Genomic DNA, 17635 nt, shown 5'->3' on the forward strand with positions numbered 1-17635 from the left:
TAAATGATGAAATACTTTTAAAAATATGTGCTGGTTCCTTTTGATTGAAAGAAATTCTCACCAAACATGCAAGGTACAGAGAGAGAAAGCGAAATAGAGGTTTCTTAATCACAATTCTGTATAATTCAAGTACATACATTAATTTCTAGTACTAGACTAAAGTGCAGCTGGTACAATAATGGCACAATATTACTTGCATGCAGAATAAACCAACCTCATGCACAAAACATTACTGGCTTTGGCAAGAGAATTACTAAAAGAAAAAAACTCACATACTGCTTTATCCTTTAGGATAAAGCAGTATGTGTTCTACAGTATGTATTCTATAAAAATACTGAGATGTATTATAAATAAATTACTGGGGGTGGGTAATGCATTACATAGTTATAACAGTTTTTTAATTGGTACTGAATGTTGCAAAACAAGAATTTGAGAAGGGACCAGAGCCTGGTGCAGTAACAATGGGTATGGATATAGAACTTAAAACATTTCTTTTATGATTCAGACAGAGCATTTAATTCCAATTTACTTTTATTATCAAAAATGCTTAGTTTCCATGGTATTCTTTGTTAAAGGGACATAAAACAAGTTGGGATAGAGACAAAATATATATGTACTTTAATTACTTTACCTGCAAATTTATACTGCAGTGCCTCGCCATTAACCGTTTCTTTTAAGTTTCCGAATTGTACAGCTCTAACTCCAACATATTTTCTTCTATGGCTGTATCTATATCCACCTTTGTTTTGGTAGAATGCAAGACTTTAACAGTCATTATCTGCGGGAGCATGTCTAGAAGCAAATAAGCTGCTGCGAAATACAATTTTTGTGCTTCTGATGCTAAATACTGATAAGGGGGGTGGATCAGACTACTCCAGAAAGCATGGCTATGTAACTCATTTTACTTATTTTTGAAAATGATTTTAAAATACTTGCCAGCAATTTTTAAACAATTTTTATGCACCATTTTTTACTTTATTAGCCCTTTTAGGATATGCACAGATCTCAACATGTTTTATGGCACTTTAAATAGATAGCTAGGTAGGCGTCCGGAGCACTATGTGGCAGGAAATAGTGCTGCTATCTAGTGCTCTTGCAAACAGATAACAATCTAGAAAAACTGCTGCAAAATAGTGCTTCAGAAAAGGGTCGGCTCCTAAGTTTACGTCACTGCTTTTAAAAAAAAAAAAAATACCAAGAAAACAAAGAAAAATTGATAATAAAAGTAACTTAGAAAATTGTTTAAAATCGCGTGCTCTATCTGAATTATGAAAGACAAACAAATGATGATTCACTGGCAATAAAATTATGATATATTATAAAAGGATATAATATATAATCATACACTATATGACAATCTTTTTCACTAAAATACATCACTTTAGGTGCAAGTATGGAACCATTGTGCCATTATAAACAGCTATAATTTGACAATAAGCAGGTTAAAAAAATTCTATATTTCAAGTATTTTTGACAGTGGGTTAATAAACTCAGGTTCAGTGCATTATATTCGCTTGCAAAGCTACTTTATGACATTTTAACTTATCAGTATTTAATAGTTTTTAAAACTTAGTGTTTGGTCCTCAATTTAATATATATAATATAATATTTCCTCCTTTATGCTAAATTGTTTCATGGGTAACAAAAAAAAAAGTATTTTCAAACTCTGTTGAGGAAATCCAGACGAAGAGATGCCGGAATATGAACAGTGTCCAAAGTGAGAGATGATGGGTTGAAAGGGAATAAAACGGGGAACATATATTTCGAGTCTAGCAGCAGTTGGGGTGGGTCATTCCGCTCCTGTAACTGGGCCTGCAAAATAAATGAAATGTTTCAGCAAAAGCAATTTTTGATATAGGAAACTGTAATGGGTTCCTGCATTGTAAAGTGAACTTCATGCACAGAACTCATTTGCCGCAGTTTAGCTGTAAAATGCCTGGAGTGACTGATAACTGTGCACTAGAACCAGACTCATTACATTAAGATATTAGTTCACCTTTAACATCCATGTTATGTAGCAAAAAATGGTTTTCTGGAATTGCATTTAAGAAATACATTTAAAATAATTTTTATAAGCTTTATATCTGGGGGGGGGGGGGGGGGAGGGGAATATAGCACCCCTAAATGTAAAAATATTTCTGCTCCATCTTAAAATATTTTACATTGATAGTCATGTTACATTTAAAGGTTTCATGATTTAGACAGAATGTACTTTAATAAAAACAACTTTCAACTTTAATTTATAATTATATTTAAATATTTTTCTCAGTTTCCTGGTTAAAATTAGGACCCTTTCGATAAAAGCATACTGATGTGCCGGCAGTGTGTGTAGCAATGTTATACAAACAAACAATCTGTAGATGATGCTGTAGAGTGCAGAAGCTCTATGGCAAAATATATAGTAAAACTCTATGATAAAATTAAACTAGTGCTGTATAGCTAGAAGCTTTGTTTAATAATAAAGAAGATCATTTGAAGACAATTTGAGAAAGCATCTATCTTTCCTAAAGGAGACAAACAGTGCAGTAATAGTAAGTTAAGGCAGAGCTGTGGGTGTTCCCTGATATTATTCAGCTTCCTCTACAGGTTTATTGCTACACACACTGCTGTCACATAATGATAAAAACACACGCACACCAATACGTTTATCTCAGTATTGTTATTTATTGTTAATTATTGTTAATTTATGGGTACCACAACAAAGCCCTGTTTGTTAAAAACTAACAAACAGTATATAATATGTATTGATTTTACAAAAATAGGGATCAATTGGTAATAAAGGTGTTGCTATTGATTTCTGCTTTACTGGGATCTAAGTTGTGTAAATAGTGCTAATTTATTTTGCCCCCTTTAATTGTAATTTTACTCTGCAAATTGTGTTTTTTTTAATCCTCGCTATTTTGTATGCAGATATCTTACATTTTAGTGTTTAACTTTTTTTAAGGATGGAGGGTTTTCCCAGTTTCCATACTTTAATCACACAGGCAATTTTGGCATTTTCAATTGTGTTTCTTGTGTAATCTAACAACCCAAAATAATATTTTCAATGGAACCCACAAAACATTAGTAGCAACAGTACCACACTTGCAAACACCAGTCACAAGGCTAAATCTTAATGTGTGAATTGTCAAAATATGATCATGTGTATTAATTTTGCATTATGATCCCCTAGATCAGCACCCCAGATGTTTTAGAACTACATTTCCCATGAGACAATCTTTAGGCTGTCTGACCATCATGGGAAATGTAGTTCCGAAACATCTGGGGTGCCAAGGTTGCTGACCCCTTCCCTAGATAGCTTCTGCATCTATCTCTATCTGCAATCACCCACCCACTTGTCCCTAACATTACCTCACTCACCACAATTATTATTAATAGCCTGCACAACTTGCTACCCCAGCCCCACTACAAGACTACTTGAAATGCAAACCTACAACATCCAAGAGACCTTCTGATACCCCCCCCCCCATGCAAACCCAATCGTCTCCTCAAGAGAATCGCCCCCTAAAAATACGGACAAAATCCAGCTAACAATTCATGCCCCAGCATTGGTCTACCTTTAACCTTCCCTGTCTGCAGGAACAGGGTTCATCAGATAATACTTACTCATCCTTGTTATGGGTGTTTCATTCTATTTTTATAATTTTTTTAAAAACAATATTGATTGGTTAAAAGACAAACCAATTAGAATTGAACAGGGATGGCACAATTTCAGAAGCTAGCCCTCACACTGTTCTGATTGGAAAGAACACCAGACTAGAGAAAGAGTGAAGACAGGAAAAAGAAAGGCAAAAAACACTGCTCCTGAGGCAAGAAGAGAAAGAAAATAAACCATTTGCAGTGTGAGGGATTTTGTAAGGGAGTTAGAATTTTACGGGGTAGTTGGGGAAGGGAGTAGGTCACTATGGTAGACGGGAGGTCCTGGGTAGGGTTAATTGGGGTAGAGGAAGTCATAATTCTTGTTACTGGGCAGAAACACTGGAACCTATATCATATGGACACCCATGTCTACTGCAGTTGAAGGACAGAACCTGGGTGGTCATTGTGCTCAACCCTATGGGACTGACTTTATTTAGTGACACCCAAACAGTGTATTGTCAATAAAGAAAACAATAATTTGACCAAGATAGGGACAGGATAGGGACACAAAAGTCTGCCATTGCTACTATTTCATAGTTGGGCCATAGATATCTTCATAGATATCCAGCCCCTAAATGTTCTCACCAAAATGAAACTTTTAAAGGCACATAAAAAACATAATTTATGTAAGAACTTACCTGATAAATTCATTTCTTTCATATTAGCAAGAGTCCATGAGCTAGTGACGTATGGGATATACATTCCTACCAGGAGGGGCAAAGTCTCCCAAACCTTAAAATGCATATAAATACACCCCTCACCACACCCACAATTCAGTTTAACGAATAGCCAAGAAGTGGGGTGATAAGAAAAAGTGCGAAAGCATATAAAATAAGGAATTGGAATAATTGTGCTTTATACAAAAAAATCATAACCACCACAAAAAAGGGCGGGCCTCATGGACTCTTGCTAATATGAAAGAAATGAATTTATCAGGTAAGTTCTTACATAAATTATGTTTTCTTTCATGTAATTAGCAAGAGTCCATGAGCTAGTGACGTATGGGATAATGACTACCCAAGATGTTGATCTTTCCACGCAAGAGTCACTAGAGAGGGAGGGATAAAATAAAGACAGCCAATTCCTGCTGAAAATAATCCACACCCAAAATAAAGTTTAATGAAAAACATAAACAGAAGATTCAAACTGAAACCGCTGCCTGAAGTACTTTTCTACCAAAAACTGCTTCAGAAGAAGAAAATACATCAAAATGGTAGAATTTAGTAAAAGTATGCAAAGAGGACCAAGTTGCTGCTTTGCAAATCTGATCAACCGAAGCTTCATTCCTAAACGCCCAGGAAGTAGAAACTGACCTAGTAGAATGAGCTGTAATCCTTTGAGGCGGAGTTTTACCCGACTCGACATAGGCATGATGAATTAAAGATTTCAACCAAGATGCCAAAGAAATGGCAGAAGCTTTCTGGCCTTTTCTAGAACCGGAAAAGATAACAAATAGACTAGAAGTCTTTCGGAAAGACTTAGTAGCTTCAACATAATATTTCAAAGCTCTAACAACATCCAAAGAATGCAACGATTTCTCCTTAGAATTCTTAGGATTAGGACATAATGAGGGAACCACAATTTCTCTACTAATGTTGTTGGAATTCACAACCTTAGGTAAAAATTCAAAAGAAGTTCGCAACACCGCCTTATCCTGATGAAAAATCAGAAAAGGAGACTCACAAGAAAGAGCGGATAATTCAAAGACTCTTCTGGCAGAAGAGATCGCCAAAAGGAACAAAACTTTCCAAGAAAGTAATTTAATGTCCAATGAATGCATGGGTTCAAAAGGAAGAGCTTGAAGAGCCCCCAGAACCAAATTCAAACTCCAAGGAGGAGAAATTGACTTAATGACAGGTTTTATACGAACCAAAGCTTGTACAAAACAATGAATATCAGGAAGATTAGCAATCTTTCTGTGAAAAAGAACAGAAAGAGCAGAGATTTGTCCTTTCAAGGAACTTGCGGACAAACCTTTATCTAAACCATCCTGAAGAAACTGTAAAATTCTCGGAATTCTAAAAGAATGCCAAGAAAAATGATGAGAAAGACACCAAGAAATATAAGTCTTCCAGACTCTATAATATATCTCTCTAGATACAGATTTACGAGCCTGTAACATAGTATTAATCACAGAGTCAGAGAAACCTCTTTGACCAAGAATCAAGCGTTCAATCTCCATACCTTTAAATTTAAGGATTTGAGATCCTGATGGAAAAAAGGACCTTGCGTCAGAAGGTCTGGTCTTAGCGGAAGAGTCCACGGATGGCAAGAGGCCATCCGGACAAGATCCGCATACCAAAACCTGTGACTTACTTACCCCAGAACACTCATCTACATGTTTGTAGAAAGCCAAACCAGTACTGAAACGAAAATCAGCAGAGGTAATGGTATATATATAAAAGAGTATATCGTCGATCTGAAAAGGGAGGTAAGAGATGAATCTCTACGACCGATAACAGAGAACCTATGAAATAGACCCCGTAGAAGGAGATCATTGAATTCAAACAGGCAATACTCTCCTCTCATCCCTCTGACATTCACTGCACGCTGAGAGGAAAACCGGGCTCAAACCTGCTGCGGAGCGCATATCAACGTAGAATCTAGCACAAACTTACTTCACCACCTCCATAGGAGGCAAAGTTTATAAAACTGAATTGTGGGTGTGGTGAGGGGTGTATTTATAGGCATTTTAAGGTTTGGGAAACTTTGCCCCTCCTGGTAGGAATGTATATCCCATACGTCACTAGCTCATGGACTCTTGCTAATGACATGAAAGAAATACACCATTTCAGTGTTGTCATTAGAACATAAGATCTCTCAGCAGTCCCAGTGAGTGTTCTGCTATGTGATTTGTAATATTAGCTAGCAAGGAAAACAGGACAAAAAGACAAACTAGAACTTATTATGATGCTAGTATATATATTGATGTTGCCCTATTTACAAAAGTTCAGTTGTGAGCAGCTATACACAGACATTAAAGCATCAGCAGTGACAATGACGTCTTGTAGATTTGTTAATTTTCTTTACAAATCTTCATCTCTGTATATTTGAGCATTTATAACATTCTCCGCCAATATAAAAATGACATCTAAAGACTTACCTGAATAGTTCTGATAAAGGCCACAGTCACACGCTCTTCAAACTCATTTACTGGTGTGTAGAGATTAAGAATCTTAACAATCTGTTGAGAAAAAGATAGATACAGAAAATTAGACAAGATGAAATAACAGTGGACATATTGTCTGTGCTAATATTTTACATTTGGGGCGATATTTTCTCTTCAGGGTGCCTTTCTGTTTCACCTCAGTCTTGCATTTCCTCAACTTTTTATCTTTTTAATGTAAACATTCCTGTCTATAGCACTCATAAAATGTTTCCTACAAGCGGGGTACTAATGAGATAAAAATAGTTGAATAAACATATGTTTAAACCGACATAAAAGTCAAAATAAATGTTTATGGTTTAGATACATCATATGTTTTCAAGAGAATTTGAAATGCACTTCTGTTATCTAATTTAATTGGTTCTCTTGGTATTCAAACACTACACCTACTCAGAAAGGCAGCAGTGACACAAAATAAGTCCTCACAGAGACGATACGCACCACCGCCAGCTTGAATACTGTGGTGCATGAAGCTATTACAGCATATGTGCGTATGCCACTCAAAAACAGTAATAGCTTTTACTAGAAGCATTTTTGCTAATAATGCACATTTCTATGCTGATCTTTCTATCCCTTAAGTGGAACCCCATTACCCCTACTGACAACATTTACTTTATCTATCATCTAATTATCTATCTATCTATCTATCTATCATCTAATTATCTATCTATCCTTTACAAAAGTGACTTTTTGCAGCTGGCGTTTACTTCTGTATTAATTACATAGTCATATCTAACTGTTTTGTACTGTATATTCCCATGGCCATGGATTTTGCAAATAATAATAAATATATTCAGTAGCCGAGTGATAAACGTCACTCACTTGCTGTGTGGTTAACCCTGTGCACAATGAGCAAATAGCTTCTGCATCCTCTTGTGTTTTCTTCTTTAGCTGTAAGAGCTGCGCTGCATGTATAAGCGGATCCATTGTCTGAGCCGCTCCACTCGGGTGCAAATTCTTCCCACGTAGCCACTCTTCTAACTGGCTAATATTATACCTTAAGAAAATGACACACAGCGTAAGTATATGGTTACAACAATGTTTGTTAAGAGTGAAATATCTGCTGTTGGGGAGATGGAGGTTTTAAATGTATGTACAGTGAACAGTAAAAATGTCAGAAAAAAGGGGGTCACATTTAGACAGTCTGCACAGCAGAGAAAGATGTATTAAGTGGTTGCAAGGGAAAACAATAGTACTAGTAGATTTAAAGGGACACTGAAACCATTTTTTTTTTCTTTCATGATTCAGATAGATTATGCAATTTTAAGCAACTTTCTAATTTACTCCTATTATCAATTTTTCTTCGTTCTCTTGGTATCTCTATAGCCGGCCCATCTTCGGTTCAGCACCTGGATAGCGCTTGCTGATTGGTGGTTAAATGTAGCCACCAATCAGCAAGCACTATCCATGGTGCTGAACCAAAAATGGTTCAGCTCCTATGCTTGCATTCCTGCTTTTTCAAATAAAGATACCAAGAGAGCAAAGAAAAATTGATAATAGGAGTAAATTATAAAGTTGCTTAAAATTTCATGCTCTATCTGAATTATGAGAGAAGAAATGTGGGTTCAGTATCCCTTTAAGTATACAGTCTCTGGACCAAGTGTGTCCAAACAGAAGATTGCGGGTTACTAGATGTCCAGATTGTTGTTTTGTGTACTTATTCCCAGCCTGCATGGCCAGTCTGTCTGTTCTATCTAGACCAGTCTGGCCAGGTCCCTAAAACTAAGCAAACGCCAAAATTACCTATCACAGATTAAAATACTGTTATATTTAAATGCCCTATCTTAGATTACAATATCATATTCAAATTATTCAGACCACAATAACTATATAAGACTACAATAACTACCTAAATTGAAGTAAATGTTATGAGAAGCTGCTGTTTGAAAATGTTTCTGCACGTTTGTTTTTCTTTCATGTAATTAGCAAGAGTCCATGAGCTAGTGACGTATGGGATATACATTCCTACCAGGAGGGGCAAAGTTTCCCAAACCTCAAAATGCCTACAAATACACCCCTCACCACACCCACAATTCAGTTTTACAAACTTTGCCTCCGATGGAGGTGGTGAAGTAAGTTTGTGCTAGATTCTACGTTGATATGCGCTCCGCAGCAAGTTGGAGCCCGGTTTTCCTCTCAGCGTGCAGTGAATATCAGAGGGATGTGAGGAGAGTATTGCCTATTTGAATGCAGTGATCTCCTTCTACGGGGTCTATTTCATAGGTTCTCTGTTATCGGTCGTAGAGATTCATCTCTTACCTCCCTTTTCAGATCGACGATATACTCTTATATATACCATTACCTCTGCTGATTCTCGTTTCAGTACTGGTTTGGCTTTCTACAAACATGTAGATGAGTGTCCTGGGGTAAGTAAATCTTATTTTCTGTGACACTCTAAGCTATGGTTGGGCACTTTGTTTATAAAGTTCTAAATATATGTATTCAAACATTTATTTGCCTTGACTCAGAATGTTCAACTTTCCTTATTTTTCAGACAGTCAGTTTCATATTTGGGATAATGCATTTGAATTAATCATTTTTTCTTACCTTCAAAAATTTGACTCTTTTTTTCCTGTGGGCTGTTAGGCTCGCGGGGGCTGGAAATGCTTCATTTTATTGCGTCATTCTTGGTGCGGACTTTTTTGGCGCAAAAATTATTTTCCGTTTCCGGCGTCATACGTGTCGCCGGAAGTTGCGTCATTTTTTGACGTTATTTTGCGCCAAAAATGTCGGCGTTCCGGATGTGGCGTCATTTTTGGCGCCAAAAGCATTTAGGCGCCAAATAATGTGGGCGTCTTATTTGGCGCTAAAAAATAAGGGCGTCGCTTTTGTCTCCACATTATTTAAGTCTTATTTTTTCAGTGCTTCTGGTTGCTAGAAGCTTGTTCTTTGGCATTTTTTCCCATTCCTGAAACTGTCATTTAAGGAATTTGATCAATTTTGCTTTATATGTTGTTTTTTCTCTTACATATTGCAAGATGTCTCACGTTGCATCTGAGTCAGAAGATACTACAGGAAAATCGCTGTCTACTGCTGGAGCTACCAAGCTAAGTGTATCTGCTATAATTTTTGGTATCTGTTTCTCCAGCTGTTGTTTGTATTGCATGTCATGACAAACTTATTAATGCAGATAAAATTTCCTTTAGTACTGTTACATTACCTGTTGCTGTCCGTCAACATCTAATTTTCAGAGTGTTCCTGATAAACATAAGAGATTTTATTTTTTAAATCCATTAAGAAGGCTATGTCTGTTATTTCTCCTTCTAGTTTACATAAAAGTCTTTTAAAACTTCTCTTTTTTCAGATGAATTTTTAAATGAACATCATCATTCTGATACTGATAATGGTTCTTCTGGTTCAGAGGTTTCTGTCTCAGAGGTTGATGCTGATAAATCTTTGTATTTGTTCAAAATGGAATTTATTCGTTCTTTATTTAAAGAAGTATTAATTGCATTAGAAATAGAGGATTCTGGTCCTCTTGATTCTAAATCTAAACGTTTAAATAAGGTTTTTAAATCTCCTGTAGTTATTCCAGAAGTGTTTAATCTCCCTGATGCTATTTCTGAAGTAATTTCCAGGGAATGGAATAATTTGGGTAATTCTTTTACTCCTTCTAAACGTTTAAGCAATTATATCCTGTGCCATCTGACAGATTAGAGTTTTTTTGGGACAAAATCCCTAAGGTTATGGGGCTGTCTCTACTCCTGCTAAATGTGCTACTATTCCTACGGCAGATAGTAATTCATTTAAGGATCCTTTAGATAGGAAAATTGAATCCTTTCTAAGAAACGCTTACTTATGTTCAGGTAATCTTCTTAGACTTGCTATATTTTTAGCGGATGTTGCTGCAGCTTCAACTTTTTGGTTAGAAGCTTTAGCGCAACAAGTAACAGATCATAATTTTATAGCATTATTATTATTCTATAACATGCTAATAATTTTATTGGTGATACCATCTTTTGATATCATTAGAGTTGATGTCAGGTATATGTCTCTAGCTATTTTAGCTAGAAAAGCTTTATGGATTAAACTTGGAATACTGATATGTCTTCTAAGTCAACTTTGCTTTCCCTTTCTTTCCAGGGTAATAAATTATTATTTCAACTGTTTCTGGAAGGAAGGGAACTTTTTTACCAAAGGATAAAAAATCTAAGGTAAATTTAGGTCTAATAATCATTTCGTTCCTTTCCTCACAATAAGGAACAAAAGCCTGATCCTTCATTCTCAGGAGCGGTATCAGTTTGGAAGCTATTTCCAGTTTGGAATATATCCAAGCCTTTTAGAAAACCTATAGCCAGCTCCTAAGTACCCATGAAGGTGCGGACCTTATTCCAGCTCAGCTGGTATGGGGCAGATTACGTTTTCTTCAAAGAAATTTTGATCAATTCCGTTCTCAATTTCTGGTTTCAGAACATTGTTTCAGAAAGGTACAGAATTGGCTTCAGTTAAGGCCTCCTGCTAAGAGAATTTTTTCTTTCCCGTGTCCCAGTTAACACAGCAAAGGCTCAGCATTTCTGAAATGTGTTTCAGATCTAGAGTTGGCTGGAGTAATTATGCCAGTTCCAGTTCTGGAACAGGGGCTGGGGTTTTATTTTATCTCTTCATTGTACCAAAGAAGGTCAATTCCTTCAGACCAGTTCCGGATCTATCAATATTGAATCGTTATGTAAGGATACCAACATTCAAGATGGTTATTGTAGGACTGTCCTGCCTTTTGTTTAGCAAGGGCATTATATGTCTACAATAGATTTACAGGATGTGTATCTACATATTCCGATTCATCCAGATCACTTTTAGTGTCTGAGATTCTCTTTTTAGACAAGCATTACCAGTTTTGTGGCTCTACCGTTTGGCCTAGCCTCAGTTCCAAGAATTTTTTTCAAAGGTTCTCGGTGCCCTTCTTTCTGTATTCAGAGAACAGGGTTTTTTTGGTATTTCCTTATTGGACAATATCTGGGTACTTGCTCAGTCTTCTCATTTTCGAAGAATCTTATACGAATCGACTTGTGTTGTTTCTTCAAGTTCATGGTTGGAGGATCAATTTACCAATCAGTTCATTGATTCCTCAGACAAGTGTAACCTTTTTAGGTTTCTAGAATAGATTCAGTGTCTATGACTCTGTCCTTGTCAGACAAGAGAAGTTTAACATTGATATCAGCTTGTCAAAACCTTCAGTCACAATCATTCCCTTTGGTAGCCTTATGCATGGAAATTTTAGGTCTTAGGACTGCCGCATCAGATGCGATCTCCTTTGCTCGTTTTCACATGCCACCTCTTCAGCTCTGTATGCTGAACCAATGGTGCAGGGATTACTCAAAGATATCTCAATTAATATCTTCAAACCGATTATACGACACTCTCTGACATGGTGGGCAGATCACCATCGTTTAGTTCAGGGGGCTTCTTTGTTCTTCCGACCTGGACTATAATCTCAACAGATGTAAGTCTTACAGGTTGGGGAGCTGTGTGGGGGTATCTGACGGCACAAGGGGTTTGGGAATCTCAGGAGGTGAGATTTCCGATCAATATTTTGGAACTCCGTGCAATTTCAGAGCTCTTCAGTCTTGGCCTCTTCTGAAGAGAGAATTGTTCATTTGTTTTCAGATAGACAATGTCACAACTGTGGCATACATCAATCATCAAGGAGGGACTCACGGTCCTCTGGCTATGAAAGAAGTATCTCGAATTTTGGTTTGGGCGGAATCCAGCTCCTGTCTAATCTCTGCGGTTCATATCCCAGGTATGGACAATTGGAAAGCGGATTATCTCAGTCGCCAAACGTTGCACCTGGGCGAATGGTCTTCACCCAGAGGTATTTCCTCAGATTGTTCATATGTGGGAACTCTCAGAAATAGATCTGATGGCTTCTCATCTAAACAAGAAACTTCCCTGGTATCTGTCCGGATCCAGGGATCCTCGGGCGGAGGCAGTGGATGCATTATCTCTTCCTTACAAGTGTCATCCTGCCTATATCTTTCCGCCTCTAGTTCTTCTTCCAAGGGTATTCTCTAATATTCTAAAGGAATGCTCGTTTGTCCTGCTGGTAGCTCCAGCATGGCCTCACAGGTTTTGGTATGCGGATCTTGTCCGGATGGCCTCTTGCCAGCTGTGGACTCTTCCGTTAAGACCAGTCTTTCTGTCTCAAGGTTCTTTTTTCCATCAGGATCTCAAAACCTTAATTTTAAGGTGTGGAGTTTGAACGCTTGATTCTTGGTCAAAGAGGTTTCTCTGACTCTGTGATTGATACTATGTGACAGGCTCGTAAATCTGTATCTAGAGAGATATATTATAGAGTCTGGAAGACTTATATTTCTTCAGGATGGTTTAGATAAAGGTTTGTCCGCAAGTTTCTTGAAAGACAAATCTCTGCTCTTTCTGTTCTTTTTCACAGAAGGATTGCTAATCTTCCTGATATTCATTGTTTTGTACAAGCTTTGGTTTGTATAAAACCTGTCATTAAGTCAATTTCTCCTCTTTGGAGTTTGAATTTGGTTCTGGGGGCTCTTCAAGCTTCTCCTTTTGAACCCATGCATTCTTTGGTCGTTATATTACTTTCTTGGAAAGTTTTGTTTCTTTTGGCCATCTCTTCTGCCAGAAGAGTCTCTGAATTATCTACTCTTTTTTGTGAGTCTCCTTTTCTGATTTTGCATCAGGATAAGGCGGTGCTGCGAACTTCTTTTGAATTTTTTACCTAAGGTTGTGAATTCTAACAACATTAGTAGAGAAATTGTGGTTCCTTCATTATGTCCTAATCCTATGAATTCTAAGGAGAAATCATTGCATTCTTTGGATGCTGTTAGAGCTTTGTAATATTATGTTGAAGCTACTAAGTCTTTCCGAAAGACTTCTAGTCTATTTGTCATCTTTTCCGGTTCTAGAAAAGACCAGAAAGCTTCTGCCATTTCTTTGGCATCTTGGTTGAAATCTTTATTTCATCATGCCTATGTTGAGTCGGGTAACACTCCGCCTCAAAGGATTACAGCTCATTCTACTAGGTCAGTTTCTACTTCCTGGGCGTTTAAGAATGAAGCTTCAGGTTGATCAGATTTGCAAAACAGCAACTTGGTCCTCTTTGCATACTTTTACTAAATTCTACCATTTTGATGTGTTTTCTTCTTCTGAAGCAGTTTTTGGTAGAAACGTACTTCAGGCAGTGGTTTCAGTTTGAATCTTCTTCTTATGTTTTTTCATTAAAATTTTATTCTGGGTGTGGATTATTTTCAGCAGGAATTGGCTGTCTTTATTTTATCCCTCCCTCTCTAGTGACTCTTGTGTGGAAAGATCCACATCTTGGGTAATCATTATCCCATACGTCACTAGCTCATGGACTCTTGCTAATTACATGAAAGAAAACATAATTTATGTAAGAACTTACCTGATAAATTCATTTCTTTCATATTAGCAAGAGTCCATGAGGCCCGCCCTTTTTTGTGGTGGTTTTGATTTTTTTATATAAAGCACAATTATTCCAATTCCTTATTTTATATGCTTTCGCACTTTTTTCTTATCACCCCACTTCTTGGCTATTCGTTAAACTGAATTGTGGGTGTGGTGAGGGGTGTATTTGTAGGCATTTTGAGGTTTGGGAAACTTTGCCCCTCCTGGTAGGAATGTATATCCCATACGTCACTAGCTCATGGACTCTTGCTAATATGAAAGAAATGAATTTATCAGGTAAGTTCTTACATAAATTATGTTTTTTCTATTTATGGGCAAAATTCTTCTAACCCAACTTTGAGGCTTTATATGTCTGAACCTAGTGTCAAACTTCTCAAAATACACTGCCCTAAGAGATGCATCCCCCTCCAAAAGATGTAGTAATTTTGACTGTAGTGTTGCCTAAAATACCCAATAGTGTCATGTGGAAAACATGTAATTTTTCTCATAATAATAACTCATAAAGTACTAAAGCAATCTACATGAATTTTTTGTATTGTCCAGATGATGTGTACATTTAAACGTTCTGAATTGTTACCTAAGCTGCATGCCGGTACTCCATGAACAAACATCCTTTCTTAGCAATAAGTTATTCAAAGTCACTGCATTAATCATGTAGAAAAGTTGCTTAAAGACTTGCTGGATGATCTCAGGGTCCAGCCCATGGTCACACATAACACTGTTGAAAGAGTTCAGCTGACGTATGACGGCCTCTAGACTGTAAGAGTTATCGCCATCCACCATACTGGAAGATCTCTTCCTGTAGCCGGTTGGCTTCACCCCCGAAAGGCCTTGAATACTTTCATTTTCTAACATTGCAGACACTGCAAAGAATAAAAAAAGAATAAGAAAAACAATAGCTTTGCTGTTATTCCCATTTCCCTTTGTTTTCACACTGCATTAAAGGGACACTAAACCCATTTTTTTAATGATTCAGATAGAGCATGCAGTTTTAAGCAACTTTCTAATTTACTCCTATTATCAATTTTTCTTTGTTCTCTTGCTATATTTAAAAGCAGGAATGTAAGGTTAGGAGCCGGCCCATTTTTGGCTAAGAACCTGTGCTACGCTTTCTTATTGGTGGCTAAATGTCAGCCACCAATCAGGAAGCGCTATCCAGGGTGCTGTACCTAAAATGGGCCGGCTCCTAACCTTTACATTCCTGCTTTTTAAATAAAGATAGCAAAAGAACGAAGAACAATCGTTAATAGGAGTAAATTAGAAAGTTGCTGAAAAATGCATGCTCTATCTGAATCATTAAAGAAAAACTTTGGGTTCAGTGTCCCTTTAACTGGAGCACAACAATAAAAAATGTATACATCTATGATTTTATGCCCTTTCTTCCATTTATATACGATCAGTTAATACAAATTATACTACATTCTACTAAACCTAACGTGTTCTGATTATGTATGAAAATGTACACATAATGGATTTTCTAACACCGTTTTATGTCTAGCAAGTTTTGTTTAGTTTTTTTTTAAAATTCATATCCATATATTATTGTATTAAGAGATTGAATATCATAGTTTTAAATGCATTGAATGTTGTTTTTTTCCCAGTAAAAAAAAAAAAGAAAAAAGTAAATTTTATTAAAGGGACAGTCTAGTAAAAATGTCAAAATTAAACTTTCATGATTCAGAAACAACTTTCCAAATTACTTTTATCATCAAATTTGCTTTGTTCTCTTGGTATTCTTTGTTAAAAGATGAACCTGGGTGGGCTCATATGCTAATTTATAAGCCCTTGAAGGTCGCCTCTTATCAGTTTTTTTTTTACAGCTAGACAACGCTAGTTCATGTGTGCCCTATAGATAACATTGGGGCTTTTGTTTCATGTGCAAGATATTCTGTAATGGACACCTCATGCAACCACAGACGTTAATGGAATTAGCACCCACTAATGAGATTGGAAAATATAGGTTAGAAGAATATCAGTCTGATTCCCCTTTCATTATTCATATAGGACATGTAATTCTAAACAACTTTCCAATTTACTTTTATCATTAAATGTGCTTTGTTCTCTTGGTATTCTTAGTTGAAAGCTAAACCTAGGTAGTCTCATATGCTAATTTCTAAGCCCTTGAAGACCGCCTCTTAACTGAATGTTTTTTTATTTGCTTTTCACAACAGGGGAGTGCTAGTTCATGCAAGCCATATAGATAACAGCACTAACTGGCTAAAATGCAAGGCAATAGATAATAAATGTCATGTGATCAGGGGGCAGTCTGCAGAGGCTCAGATACAAGGTAATCACAGAGATAAAAAGTTTATTAAAATTACTGTGTTGGTTATGCAAAACTGGGGAATGGGTAATAAAGGGAATATCTATATTTTATGTTAATTTACTGTAAGGCTAAAGAAAGCATTTACTATTTCTTTAATAAAAGATTCAGTGTGGTGGAATAAGTGAGACCAGGTAATCCACTTCCATAATTATGTTATGGTAAAAATGTGCAGGCATTTTTTTGTACAATATAAAATTAAATTTCACATATGTGAACTGGGGGCAGAATGCACCAAAACAAGCAAATACAATGAATAAATTGAATCACTGATATATTGTTGTAGCTCAGAAAATATAGATATTTAAAATGTTTGTTTTTTCATAAAGGGACATAAAAGTACTACAAGAAAGTGTTCTAATTTGTTAGAGTGTTTTTTTCTATTATTGCACTATTGTTTTCTCAAAACTATGGCCTAGATTTGGAGTTTTGCGTTAGAAGGGGTGCGTTAGCTACGCGTGCTTTTTTGTGGCCGCACCTTTTAAATACAGCTGGTATTTAGAGTTCACAGAAGGGCTGCGTTAGGCTCCAAAAAAGGAGCGTAGAGCATAATTTACCGCCACTGCAACTTTCAATACCAGCGGTGCTTACGGACGCGGCCAGCTTAAAAAACGTGCTCGTGCACGATTCCCCCATAGGAAACAATGGGACAGTTTGAGCTGAAAAAAAAACTAACACCTGCAAAAAAGCAGCGTTCAGCTCCTAACGCGGCCCCATTGTTTCCTATGGGGAAACTCTTCCTAAGTCTGCACCTAACACCCTAACATGTACCCCGAGTCTAAACACTCCTAACCTTACACTTATTAACCCCTATTCTGCCGCCGCCGCTATCGCTGACACCTGCATATTTTTTTTAACCCCTAATCTGCCGCTCCGTACACCAACGCAACCTACGTTATAGCTATGTACCCCTAATCTGCTGCCCCTAACCCCCGCCGACCCCTATGATATATTTATTAACCCCTAATCTGCCCCCCACAACGTCGCCGCCAGCTACCTACAATAATTAACCCCTAATCTGCCAACCAGACCTCACCGCTACTATAATAAAGTTATTAACCCCTAATCCGCCTCACTCCTGCCTCAATAACCCTATAAGAAATAGTATT

General features: G+C 36.9%; 1 protein-coding gene across 1 annotated transcript in view; it reads right to left on the reverse strand.

Moving 5' to 3' along the window:
- Positions 1-381: 381 nt before the first annotated feature.
- MYO5B (myosin VB) overlaps positions 382-17635 on the reverse strand; it is a 575225-nt gene continuing 557971 nt past the window's right edge. The window contains exons 36-39 of the mRNA XM_053701104.1: positions 14781-15066; positions 7628-7802; positions 6743-6823; positions 382-1812 (exon numbers count right to left, since the gene is read on the reverse strand). Coding sequence (XP_053557079.1) covers positions 1660-1812; positions 6743-6823; positions 7628-7802; positions 14781-15066 — 695 coding nt within the window. The 3' untranslated portion in view covers positions 382-1659. The remainder of the gene's footprint in view (positions 1813-6742; positions 6824-7627; positions 7803-14780; positions 15067-17635) is intronic.

The sequence above is a fragment of the Bombina bombina genome, chromosome 2, assembly GCF_027579735.1.
Source record: "Bombina bombina isolate aBomBom1 chromosome 2, aBomBom1.pri, whole genome shotgun sequence".
Classification (NCBI taxonomy): Eukaryota; Metazoa; Chordata; class Amphibia; order Anura; family Bombinatoridae; genus Bombina; species Bombina bombina.